Below are 13,389 nucleotides of genomic sequence, written 5' to 3'. Positions count from 1 at the left end.
GTTGGGTTTGGGTTGGCATTTTGCATGTGAGAATTCAGGTTGGGTACCAGATACAAACCCGACCCGTTGACAGCCCTAATTATACAAACCCAATACCATGAACCTGCCGGGCTTACTTGGGTGGGTCCAGGTCCAAGTCCAGGTAAAGCCAGGTTGGAAACAGGTTAACCTTGAAGGTTGAGTCTTAACCAACCCGATAAGGATGTAAACGGGTCAGATTCAGCGAAATCGCAGGGTGCCAGATCCAGCATATATGACATAAGCTCAAGTTAGGACATTATGTGGGAAAAGACATCAAATCTATAGGCTTTATGCCATATTATTTTACCTGTGCCCACAAGGGCTTCACTCATCTAACATAGTCGATTTGTGAATGTCAACAAGTTGACAGGAGGTCACGAGTTCGAAACCCACGAGGGGCATCTCTTGCTGCAAAGTCTAAGTTAGGTGTTGCTCCCGGTAGGCGAGGAGAATCTTAAGGGTTTAACCAACCCATGTGCAGTCAGCGATGGGGGTAAGCCAAAAGAAAAATAATAATAAACAGTGCTGCATTTTTCATATTTGAATTTATAAACCCCCAAACAGATTCAACTATTTTATTATTTGGATGCTTACGGTTTTTTTTTTTAGTTACGAAGAAAAACCCAAAACCTGGTAGCAGGTAGATCATAGATCAACCCTTTAGTGGGGAAAACTCTGTGGTTCGGACCCTCTCCTCCAGAACCTATGCTGGGCATATTGACTTGTGCAAGGGGGTGAAGTATGAAACATTAAGCGAAGGCTTGAGAAATTGATGCAGGAGCAAAGCAGACTTCTCAGGTCCATAAAGATCCATTTGAATCTATTTTAGACTTTAGAGTTTTTAGATCTTTTTATTCCGATATTGAATCTATCCGATATTCAAAAGTAAAATTAGGATTTTATTTTTTAATAAATACTTATTACGTAGGGAGGAGATCAGAGTTGGAAGATTGTTTATTCTTATTTTCGTTGAATTTATGCAATTTCTTTTGGTATTTTCTGTTTTTCTTGATTTTTGTGTGTAGGAATAGCATAACATGGTGTTTCTCTGTGAATCAAGGGTTCGATTTGCATCAGAAATGCTCAGGCGCATGACCTTGAAATGTATCAGCAGAGGTGAAAGTGGAACTAAGAGAAGGGGAGTGCAGGTAAGTTAGTTCATTTTTATAAAGAGACGAGCAAACTTCCTGTTTTTAAGAAGTGAATTTCTCGTGCAGTTTTATAAGCATGAGAGAAGCCTATAGTTAAGGGTAGGCGTCCCTCCACCCTGACTCGTTACCGCCATGTTTGCTTTCACAAGCAAGATGAACCATGAGAAAGTTGGTAGCAGGGTCAGTTTCGTAATCAACTTTACCAAGTTTTACGAGAGGGGCAATTATCAAGAATCACAATCATAACTTATTATACTTTTCATGTTTGTAAAAACTTGAGAAGGTGCATTCCTTCTTGCTCTCATAATTTTATGAAACATCAAAAGCAGCAGCAGTCTGCCAGTCGGAAGTAGCATTTATACATGCATATCCATAGGGTATGATCCAAGAACTCTAAGAAATGTAGCAAATTCCTGCACAATACATTAAACGCAGTGGCCTTGAATGAGTGCTAACAGATGTTTCCAAACAACAAAAAGAAAACAAGCAATTGGGCCAAAACTCCCATCAATATATAAAAGCAAAATGTGATGGTAACAGGCATCACAGAGACTAGTGCTTGATAGCATTGTCCATATATTTAATCTTCTGGCACCTTCAAACCTAGTTAGGTTTGTTATTGAAGTTTATAGATTGAATAGATGCACAAGCCCATCCACATGGCCTAGTTCAAGCAACCGTGCACTTAAAATGCTCATTCCCGTTTGAGAATTACTATTGTAGACATGTATTAGATATGTGTATTATTTATGTAGTATAGAAATGCTATTTTTGCCTTTCAAGGGGAGAATGATAATTCCTGGGTGCACAGATAGTCTAATCTACTTCATGTTGCTAAACCAACTGGTGCATGGGTTTGTCTACCTGTGTCACCAGTTGCCCTCCTTGAAACTCTGATGTGTTATCAGAACTTCAACTAAAAAATGAATAACATGAATATATACAAAAAATGCGTCTGTATCCATAATGATAGGTCATGACTTGTGCATTAAGTCCAGAATAAGAGAACATAGGAAGGACGGGTTGATACATTGCATGTGTCTGCACATAAAAGACAGCTGAAATAAGTTGTGGAGGTTCAAGATTTGAAGACTGTGTTGGGGATCTTAACACCACTTAAACATGATTACAGAGGTTGATGTAGCATGTCTTGTAATGTTATGAGCCTCAAGATAGGTGAGAAGTGCATACTTTTCCATTCTTTAATTTCATGGCAAGATTGTGGGACCAGAAATGTTCAGTGCAGTAATTAGATTAGAAGTTTCTAACCATTTGTGAGCTGTACTTTAGTGGCTGATTAGAAGCATGTTCAATGAGAGCATTTCAACATCCAATTTGCATGTAGGATAGAGCAAATATATGCTCACTTTGATGGATGGATGATTATGGATAGGATTGTGGACTATAATTCTGGCATAAAAAGGGTTTCGACAGCCAGTGATACAGCCTCCACTATGATGGCAATGTTCTAGGTGAAAAATCTGCAATCTATTCATTCAGATACTGTCCTCACACATCTGCATATTCATCCCAATAAATGGATGCAGGTCTCTCTTGTTAGCTTTTGTATCTTGTTTCTTCCATTTCATTATATTTAGGTATTGCATTTTTCTGTGTTTCTTTTTCCATTTTTTCCAATTTTTAAAACAGAAATTGCATTAAATGCCCATAATTACTCAATACCATTAATATTTTGGTAGTTATTCATACTAAACGGCACCTAAAACAAGATAGTTCATTCCAATACTGAATCAATGGTACAAGAAGTCACAAGAAGTTGTCAACAAGTACTAGACTACTTAAGCAACCATAGCTCAGAAAATTAAATCTGCAATTCAGAATCATAATTTCCATAATATATCAAATTACCTGCAGATGACTTAAGGCATTTTGGGCATGTGGTTCTGCCATAGATGCTTCAAAATCAATGTAGAAAAGATAGTCAAAGTACCTACACCAGCAAGGAGTGTTTTGCTCAACTTATAATTTTTACCTGTATGGAACTCATTCCTATTATCCCCTTAAAATAGAAGGAAATACAAAGACAAGCCAAAGTACTGTTGCCAGATAGAAAATTGTAAGACTTCAACCAATTTCAATGCAAAACTAAATGGCATCCTCACTTGGCACTTCCATTGTCGGGGTCATCGACAACCCTCAAGGGCTGTTTTCTTTGAGGTCTGCTCTCTATCTAGATAAGCAAATATTGAATAGATGGAGTTGGGTTCAGAGTTTGATCATAAATGCAAAAGTAAAAGAAAACACTAGTGAATAACATTAGAAATAATACCTTTGTCAAATTAATGTCCCTTAAAGCAAACACAGACAATGCTTTAAAAAGCATTCCAGGACCTTCTTCAAAAGTAAATACAATACTTGTCTATCATGGAAAAGAAAAAACATCATAATTAGGAAACTCAAAGAAATATTGATTAATGGATAATAAAAATGAGACATATTTAACCTTAAAAGGTTTATCTGTTCTAGGAATTATAGGTTCCCGGGCGAGTATTAGAAAGCGAGTAATGTTATCCAAATCATCCTGCACAGAAATTTGATAAAGAACTAACTGATTAAAAACTTTAAAGTAAACTAGCTTTGCAGGCATTAACATATTGCTGTTTGTATTCATCATCTATTAGAAGAACACATCAACATCGCACTGACAGCAGCATGCATAAAACAGTGTCAATGGAAATTAGTGAAAGTCTTGCCTGTAATTTTTCTGCAAGAACATCAAGTCCATATATTTCTGCAGCTCGAGCACTTGCAATGGCTGTGGTATCTCTAAGCTGCTTAGCAGCTACAATCTGACCCATAAAACTTTGAATTTATAATAGAATTATAAGCATCAATTGTGAAAATCTCTATAGAAATAAATGTGCAAGAAAGCACAATAGGCTAGATGTAAAAAGTCTACACAAAGGCACAAGGAGAACACTCACAAGTGCACAGAGGCACGGAAACGCATGCGCAAAGGCATAAGAAAATCTCGTATTATTGAAGCCACACTTGAGAGCTTTAAGAAAAGCTTAAAATACAATGAAAAGGAAGTCCCCTATTTATAGGGAATGAGAGAGCCATTGGAGGGGCTCCTCATGTGAACGTCGGAGCCCCTCCAACGGTCATATTATTGACCGTTGGAGGGGCCCAACATTCACATGAAGTGGGCCCCTCCATGGCTAAAAGCCAAAAGAAATAAAAAAGAAAAAAAGAAAAAGGAATTAGAAAAAGGAAATTACATACATATTCTTTAAATAAGAATATGCGTAAAATGAAGTAAAAAGACTGATTTACCCTTGTCAGGTATAAATATATATTTAAATATATATGATTATATATATATATATGTATATAAATATATATAAGAAATATGATACAATTTAACACCTCTCCTCAAACTTAGGGTGACATAACCGAAAGTTTGCCAAGAAGAAAGTTAAATCTTGGAGAACACAGCGCCTTGGTGAAGAAATTGGCCAGTTGATATTCAGATGTTTCATAAGAGAGGTTTATGATTCTTCTTAAGTATTCTTCTCGAACATAGTGGCAGTCTATCTCAATATGCTTTGTGCGCTCATGAAATGTGTGATTTTTGACAACGTAGATTGCACTTTTGTTATCACAATACAGTTTTTTGGGCCCTTGAATGTTTATGCTCATGTCTTCCAGCAATCTCGGAATCCAAACAATTTCCATGGTAGTGGTTGCCATGGCTCGATAATCCGCTTCGGTAGACGAGAGAGACACTTTCTCTTGTTTCTTGCATCTCCAAGAAATCAAGGATTCTCTTAAAAAGATACAAAAACCAGTGGAAGAGTGACGGTTATTTGAGTCACCTCCCCAATCAAAGTCAGCATAAGCAATTAAGTTTAAATCAGAGAAGAAGGATAGAAATACCCCCTTGTTTATAGTTTCTTTTATGTATCTGATAATTCAGAAAATTACGCTCATATGTACTATAGAAAGAGCATGTTGAAACTAACTAGCAACATGTACTGCATAAGAGATATCAGGTCTAATAATGCTGAGATATGTTAGTGATCCAACCAGTTGCCTGTAAAGAGTGGGATCTTTCAGAGGAATTCCATCATCAATCTTTATTTTTTATCCTACTATTTCAGGAGTTTCACAGACCTTGTCATCTGTAATTTTTGATCTGTCAATAACATCACAAGCAAGTTTAGTTTAAGATAAAAAATAACCTTTGTGAGAATATGCAAACTCAATACCCAAAAAATATGTCAGAAAACCTAAGTCTGACATTTCAAATTTTGTGGTTAATGTAGATTTAATGCTTTTGATTCCTTTGACATCATCACATGTTATTAACATGTCATCAACATATAATAATAATATTACAATTCTTGCATCAGATTTCTTAACAAACAGAGCAGTGTCAGTAATACATAATGAAAATCCATTTTCTAACATTACATTGTTAAATCTGTCGTACCAAGCCTTGGGAGCTTGCTTTAAACTATAAAGAGCTTTCATAATCGAAAAACTTTTCCTTTAAAAATTTTCATACTTGGTGGAGCATTCATATAGACTTCTTTATTAAGATCTTCATTTAAAAAGGTATTTTTGACGTCCATTTGAAAAATATTTCATTTCTTAATTGAGGCGATGGTGATGAGACATCTAACAATGACCATGCGTGCTACTAGAGAAAATGTTTCATCATAGTCAATTTCATATTCTTGACTATATCATTTTGCTACTAAGCGAGATTTATATCTTTCAAGAGATCCATCACTCTTAGTTTTGACTTTAAACACCCATTTGCTTCCTATGGTTTTCTTTCCGTTAGGGAGATTTTAAAATTCTCATGTGTTAGCTTTCTTAAGAGCTTTAAGTTCATTATCCATAGCTTCTTTATATTTGACACATTTTTTGGCTTTCTCAAGTTTATAGGTTCGAAATATGAGTGAATGGCACTAAGACAAGCTCTATATTTAGGTAAGAATTAATCGAAGGATACGAATCTAGATGAAACTTTCCTAGTTCTTTCAGTTCTTCTAGGATTTGTATCATAAGAGGAGGTAGATTCCCCAGGTTCACTATATTGTTCAATTGCACTTTTAAAAATGCCTTTATCTCTATGTGTATAAGTGATGGGATCACTAGATGTCCCTCTTTCTTGATGATAGTTGATAGATGCATTGGAATCGTTGTTGTTTTCATCCATTTCATGATCACTAGTATCATTACATAGTAATTCATCATCAGTAATATCATCGTTTCTAGATAATAGGTCAAATAAAAAAGAATAGTCGGCTTTATTTTCATGTGATTCACATTTTTCGAAACTACTACCATTTTTCAAAAAAGTCACATTCCTTGAGACATATAGTTTGTCATTTGAAACATCATAACATCGAAGCTCTTTATGTGTTTCGAAATATCCAAGAAATGCACAAGGAATGGCTTTTGGTGATAGTTTATTATTTTTGTCCGTAAGTACGAAGCATTTGCATCCAAAAATTCTTAACCTATTATAGTTAGGTTCTTTTTTATATAATATTTCAAAATGAGAAATTTTGTTTAGATTGTTGGATAGAAGACGGTTAATAAGATAGACGGATGCAAAGGCCGCCTCGGCCAAAAATCTTTTTGGAATGTTTTAAGATATGAGTAAGGTTCTAGTGGTTTCAATGATATGTCTATGCTTTATTTCAGCCAACCCATTTTGTTGAGGGGTTTTAGGACATGATTTTTTATGAACAATACCATAGTTTTCAAGGTAACTCTTAAATTCATTGAAGAGATATTCACCTCCGGAGTCGGTCCTAAATATTTTTACGTTCTCACTAAATTAATTCTTAATCATCATATGATATGATTTAAAATACGAAAATACTTAATGTTTGTGTTTAAGAAAGTATATCCAACAATCTCTCGGATTCACTAGAATCCATGCTCAATTTCTATATCTGACCCAATCCTGGATCCAAATCGGATATCCGGATCCAATTTTGAGTTTGAATCTCTTATTTTTCGAAAAATCAAAAAAATCAATTTCTTCATATTTTCTCAGAGGTTTTTCTCAATACAAGGTCCGATCTCAATTTGAGATCTGAATTCTAATGTTTTATCAAAATTTCTAGACCCATATCCATTTCTGAAAATCAATTGCTAAAATTAACCCTACTTTTCTTGAAAAAAAACCCTCATTTTAGAATATCTTGATTATTTTAAAATAATAATTTTACAAAAACCTTTCAAAAACCTCATTTCGGTCCCGCTTGCTAAAAGTACTCATATTTTCAGATTTTCCTTCCAAAATTCAGAAAAAAAGTAGTTCATCTACTTTATGAAAACCCCTTTTGGCTAAAACCCCCTTTTTTTTGAAAAGCTCTTTTTCAGAAAAACCTTTTTTGAAAATTCCGAAAATTGCAGGGGACCTCCATTGAAAAACCCATAATGGCTTGCCGTTATAAAAACACACCCGAGGCCCCTCTCCTCTTCATCGCTTCTTCACCTCACCACGTTCTTCTTCTTCTCTATTTCTTCTCTTTTGAGGGAATTGGGGTAAACCTGCGGCAGCACAAAAGAATGATCTGTCTTCACCCCTCCTGGCTCACGCATCGCTCCCCTCTTCTCATTCACGATCGCGTTTCACCCCTCCACAGCATTCTTCTTGATTACATAATATGCAAAACCTCCTTTTGATATAACGGGTGCTGGTCTCCAAACATTTGAATGAACAATTTCAAAAGGTTTAGAGGCAAACATAGATCTTTGTTCAATAGGCATACTTCTCATTTTTCCAAGAATACAATCATTACAAGAAAAGAAACTTCTACAAAGATTTTTGACAAAATGTAAATAGGATAACTTTGTGATGTTTGGATGACCAAATCTTTTATGCCAAACATTTATATCTTTATGTTGTGCAACATTACAAAAGGTAGTTTTTGGTATTTGGAGAGAGTCCACATAGTATAAATCTCTCTTCCTAGAGTCTTCCCCAATCAACTTCCCGGACCGACGATCATGTATTAAACATTTATCAAATGAGAATTTTATATAACATCCATGGTCCGATAGTTGAGAGACGAAAAGTAAATTTAAATTTAATTTTGGTATAAATTTAATTTTGAGGATAAAGAAATTTTGTCTTTCAAAGTTTTCAATACCTTTAATTTCAAGATAATTGCCATTTACGATTGAAACAAAAGATGGTGATGTATTTTTTAAATATTTGGAAAGAGATAAAGCATTTGGAGACATGTGAAATGATGCACCCGAGTCTAAGAGCCAAGAGGTTTTAGCTAGAGGCAGAGCCGTACCTGTGTTTTATGGGGCCTGAGGCAGAGGGGAAAAATGGGCCCACTATTAATAGTAGGAGGCGGGCAGCGCCTCCGATTTTTTTTTTAAAGAATCAAAATAACAATAAAATTTGCATTCACATTAAACAAATATAATATTATAAATATTTATATTATATTAAATAAAAATAGGGGAGCTCGGGCCTTAAAAATGGGCCCCTAATTTTTTTTTGGGCCCAGGGGCCCTGAGGCCCAAGCCTCATTGGCCTCTTTACAGGTCCGGCTCTGCCTAGAGGAGAAAATATAGACACGACGACTCCGAAAATGGCTCCCTTGAGAAGAGGTTGAAGTGCCTCCATAATTTGATTTAGAAATAGAGCTCCATTTGTGGAAGTAGATGAACTTTTTTCTTTTTGCGGTTGGGATGTGGTGGTCATGGCCAACAATTTCTTCCATTTGGGACATATTGGTTTGATGTGCCCGAGTTCTTTGCAAAAATGACATACAATTTTGCTATAGTCCCTTCTTCCGCCTTGTCCACTATTAGCTCCTTGATTTTGATTTTTAAAATGAGGAGGTTTATAGGTTCTCAAATTATTTTCCGGCCTAGAAACAACATTCACTCCATCATTTTCTTCTTGATTTGAAGGCATTGCAAGAACACTTGGATTGTGTTTGCTTATGCCCATACGAGTTTCTTCCCTACTCAATTTTGTAATAACATCTTCAAGAGAGTGAGAAGCGAAGGAAGATAGGAGAGAAGATCTAACTTGCTCAAATTTGGGCCTTAGCCCATTCAAAAAATTAAAGAACCGATCTTCCTCTAATTGCTTATGACGAAGTTCTATGACTTCTCCGCTCCATTTTGGTTCGAGCATGGCAAGCTCATCCCAAATAAAGGAGAGTTCGGCAAAATACTCTCTAATGGTCATTTCGCCTTGAAGAAGGGCCAAAGCCCTTTTTTTAAGGTAGTATTTATGGGACAAGTCCCTTGAGGTATACATTTTCTCAAAATATTCCCATGCTTGAGATGTCTTCTTGAACTTTATAATGTTCGCGTTGATTCTAGTTTCAACGGATGAAAAAATCCACGATAGGATCTTAAAAATTTTCATTTCCCACTCCTCAAGTTCTTGCTATATTCTTCAAGAGCTTTAGTTCTCTCTTATCCTTCAAGAATCTTAATCTCATATCTTTCTACCAAGGTGATTTTTTACTCCGATTCCGGAATTGAGCCTTGGACATAACCCCAAAGCCCTTTTCCTTTGATATGGGCTTCCATGTTGCCGGCCCAAACATAACAGCTTGATCCATTAAGTTTAAAGCCAAGAGTCAAATGGGAATCTTTTTCACCCATTTGAGAAGAGAGAAGAGAGATAAAGATACGTACCACAATAAGTTTTTAGAGCTTACTTGTTGTGGTATACTTCTCACGAATTGGATTGTAAAGAGGTCTTCACATCAATCACCAAAAAAATGAGTTGAAGGCACATTTTTCGAAGCAACCGATAATGTGAAGAATCACACAATCCTCTTTCTTTAAGCACCTTGCTCTAATACCATGTGAAAATCTCTATAGAAATAAATGTGCAAGAAAGCACAATAGGCTAGATGTAAAAAGTGTACACAAAGGCACAAGGAGAACACTCACAAGTGCACAAAGGCACGAAAACACATGCACAAAGGCATAAGAAAATCTCTTATTATTGAAGCCACACTTTAGAGCTTTAAGAAAAGCTTAAAATACAATGAAGGGAAGTCCCCTATTTATAAGGGAATGAGAAAGCCATTGGAGGGGCGCCTCATGTGAACGTTGGAGCCCCTCCAACAGTCATATTATTGACCGTTGGAGGGGCCCAACGTTCATATGAAGTGGGCCCCTCCATGGCTAAAAGCCAAAAGAAATAAAAAAGAAAAAGGAATTAGAAAAAGAAAATTACATACATATTCTTTAAATAAGAATATGCGTAAAATGAAGTGAAAAGACTGATTTACCCTTGTCGGGTATAAATATATATATTTAAATATATATGATTAGATAGATACATATACATATATATATATGAAAAATATATATATATATATATATATATATGTATATGTATCTCTCTATATATATAAATATATATAAGAGATGCAATACAATTTAACAGCAATATCACGAGGAGAAGAACTAGGTGTTCACAAAGTGAAATGAAATTGTTAAAGGACACGAACCTGAGCAGCACCAGCAGTATCATCCATACTCTCACGAATAACCCCAAATTTGTTTAGTGTGAGCTCACATTGAGCAAGGGCCTGAAATGAAGCAGTTTCAATCACAAAAACTCTTACGTGAAACATTAAAAGTTATAGGTTATTTAAAAGAAAAGCAACTAAGAACCAGAACCTGTGGATGACTGAGGACATGTTTTATCTCTTCCTTCTTAACTCCTGGCAACCCTAAAAGACAGTGGTCGACAGCCAACTGCACCTCACCAACAATATGCAGCTTGTGGCAGAGCAGCAAGTCATAATTGCGGTGAATGCTTCCACCCAAAGAATTTTCAATGGGCAGAACAGCTCTATCCACAAGCCACAGTTCAACAGCCTGCAGACCAACATAACAAGTTAGGACTTAACACCCTCGAGTAGGCAACCAATTTCAAGGCAGAAGCACATAGTGAAACCTTAAATGCAGCTTCAAATTGTTCACAAGGGACAGCTTCACATTGAGGATATGCTTTAAGAGCAGCTGCCTCACTATATGCACCTGGTACACCCTACAAAAATACTTCACAAAACCGAAATCAGAAGCGCAAACAAAAAGAAAGCAGTCAAAAGCCTTTAGCAATCAAACCAAAACCAGAATAACCACATATAACAAGCAAGAACGACTATGATAGCTCCTTACAAAGTTAATTGCCAAATACACACCCTAAACAACACAACTAACCTGATAGGCCACACGGACTTGAGACCAATAGCTAGGAGAAGTGGCATGATCCGTGATAGATAATGGTTCTACATTATGCATAAAGTTCATCAATCATTGGCAAGAGACGGCAAGAGATGGCACGATTAAGTGCAACATTGAACTCAGAAGCACTAATTATGAGCCTGACGGATTTCCTACAACAAGATTACCTAACATACTTAAGCACAACAATGGAATCAAGTACTGAAGTCCATCAACGTGTTCTGAATATTCACACATAATCTACTCTAGCACATCCAAACAAAAATGGATGAATCGAGAGTGAACAAATAACAGAAAACTTTAATAAAACAAACATCTTTCACATGGAGATCTGAGGTAATATTTTCTTTTTTATTCTCGTGTTTTCCGTTAACCAAGTTGTGGATAGACATGGTGGTTTTCAAACCCAATAGCGGCACTTCTGTCCAGCTATCATATCCGACCGAATAGAGGGGCAAAAATTCGCGAGAAAAGAGCACTCTAAAGTTAATCTGAACGTCCATGGTTTAGGAGAGTCTACAAAAGCACACAGTCCACAATCTTTCAATTTCAAAAGAAACTCATATAGATACTAAATCTTAATACTGCTAAATTTCACCATAAATAAACATCTTAAAAGCATTACAATTTCGACAACCACTTAAAATGGTTCGCCCATCATCAAATAAAATGTCATCAAATAGTCATCCTAAAAACTTGCAAAAAATTTAAAGAGTACCACTGATCTGCAAAAGCCACACTTCACTGCAATACACACGAACAGACATCTTATTAGCAACTTTCTCTCATGAATTGTTCAATGCCATGAAATACAAATCCTGATTTTGATTTTCATATAGTTGGTATAAGTCATTTATAGGTACCATATAAGATGAGATCCAACAAACATCTTATTAACACTTTCTCTCAGCCCAATGCCATGAAATACAAATCCTATTTTTTATTATAGACGGTATAAGTCATTTATAGGTACCATATAAGATGAGATCCAACAAATGAGAGAGCAACAAATCCAGATACCCACGAAGCCAAACCAAAGGAAACCAAAATGAAAGAGGAAAGAATAAACTATACTTGGCACCTCTGCAAACTTATAAACCCAAACCAATGCAATCCGAAATTAATATGAAACAAGAAACCACTTGAAACCATACTTGGCCAAGAGACCATCTCCTTCCTCGATTCAACATCCAAGCTTCCGTCCACCGGTCGCAGTTCCACCGACGATGGTGCTTCATCGTCGCTCACCAGAGTCGCCAGGCGAGCATATCCGTTACACGCACAAGCCTGGCTTCCCCACCTCCTGTTGCTGGGTTTCAGCTCATACCCACAATGACTAGGCCCCAGATCACCTCTCCCCAGGCAACCACAACGCTGAAACCTGAACGTGGTGGGTGCTTTCAGAGACATTTCTCATGCACCACACTCGGTTTTCTCATGCCGCCGTAGCAAGGACCTTTATCAGCAAAACGTTTCTACTTTCTAGTGGGTTTAGATGGGTTGGGAAACGTTACAAGGTTGGTCATTCCTTTTTCTGCCTATTTGAGTAATTCCGCATAACAAAGAACAAACAGTTGGTGTGCACTGTGCAGTGAAGTAGACTAGGTGAGAGAGCCAAGCCCCTTCTTTGGGAACTCGTTTTTCATCAGGAAAACATGGTGTCGGTTTGATTCCCTTGTGCGTGTCACTCGAAACTTTGTGGTGGCAACTGGCAAGTGACTGAAATTAGGGATGTAGTCGGGTCGGATTCGGGTCGGATTTAGTTATTACCGAGTCCAAATGCCTAATATGAGCTGACATAATCAGACTAAAAAAGATGAGTTCAGATTAAACTAAATCTGGATCCGACTAGCTTAAAATATGATATTTACATATATTGGGATTCAGATTTTTTTGGATTCAAATTCGGATTTGGATGCAAAATTTAATACCAAATCCGAATCGGATTATTAATGGGGTAGTGGTGCCATGTGAATGAAATCCA

The 13,389-nt window shown here is 36.5% G+C and overlaps 1 protein-coding gene across 1 annotated transcript; it reads right to left on the bottom strand.

The window, feature by feature from the left end:
- Positions 1-1,402: 1,402 nt before the first annotated feature.
- Positions 1,403-12,862, bottom strand: LOC149844069 (arogenate dehydratase/prephenate dehydratase 1, chloroplastic-like). Its single transcript, XM_090002037.1, has 10 exons — positions 12,560-12,862; positions 11,116-11,208; positions 10,836-11,036; positions 10,664-10,744; positions 3,887-3,982; positions 3,637-3,714; positions 3,463-3,552; positions 3,296-3,363; positions 3,042-3,123; positions 1,403-1,585 (listed from the first exon to the last, which is right to left on the bottom strand). The coding sequence occupies exons 1-10, from the start codon at positions 12,641-12,643 to the stop codon at positions 1,529-1,531; spliced, it is 930 nt and encodes a 309-aa protein (XP_089858163.1). The 5' UTR covers positions 12,644-12,862; the 3' UTR covers positions 1,403-1,528.
- Between the last annotated feature and the right edge of the window lie 527 nt (positions 12,863-13,389).

Source organism: Nuphar pumila, chromosome 3 (genome assembly GCF_984573655.1).
Source record: "Nuphar pumila chromosome 3, dmNupPumi1.hap1.1, whole genome shotgun sequence".
Lineage (NCBI taxonomy): Eukaryota > Viridiplantae > Streptophyta > Magnoliopsida > Nymphaeales > Nymphaeaceae > Nuphar > Nuphar pumila.
Note: the sequence above shows the minus strand (reverse complement) of the source record. Positions and strands in the feature narration are given on the sequence as shown.

Coding starts and splice junctions, on each gene's coding strand:
- LOC149844069 (XM_090002037.1), bottom strand. CDS start 12,643: ATGAAGCACCATCGTCGGTGGAACTGCGACCGGTGGACGGAAGCTTGG. Junction 3,364..3,462: donor GGGACATTAATTTGACAAAG/GTATTATTTCTA, acceptor TTGCTTATCTAG/ATAGAGAGCAGACCTCAAAG. Junction 3,124..3,295: donor CCCGACAATGGAAGTGCCAA/GTGAGGATGCCA, acceptor TTGCTGGTGTAG/GTACTTTGACTATCTTTTCT.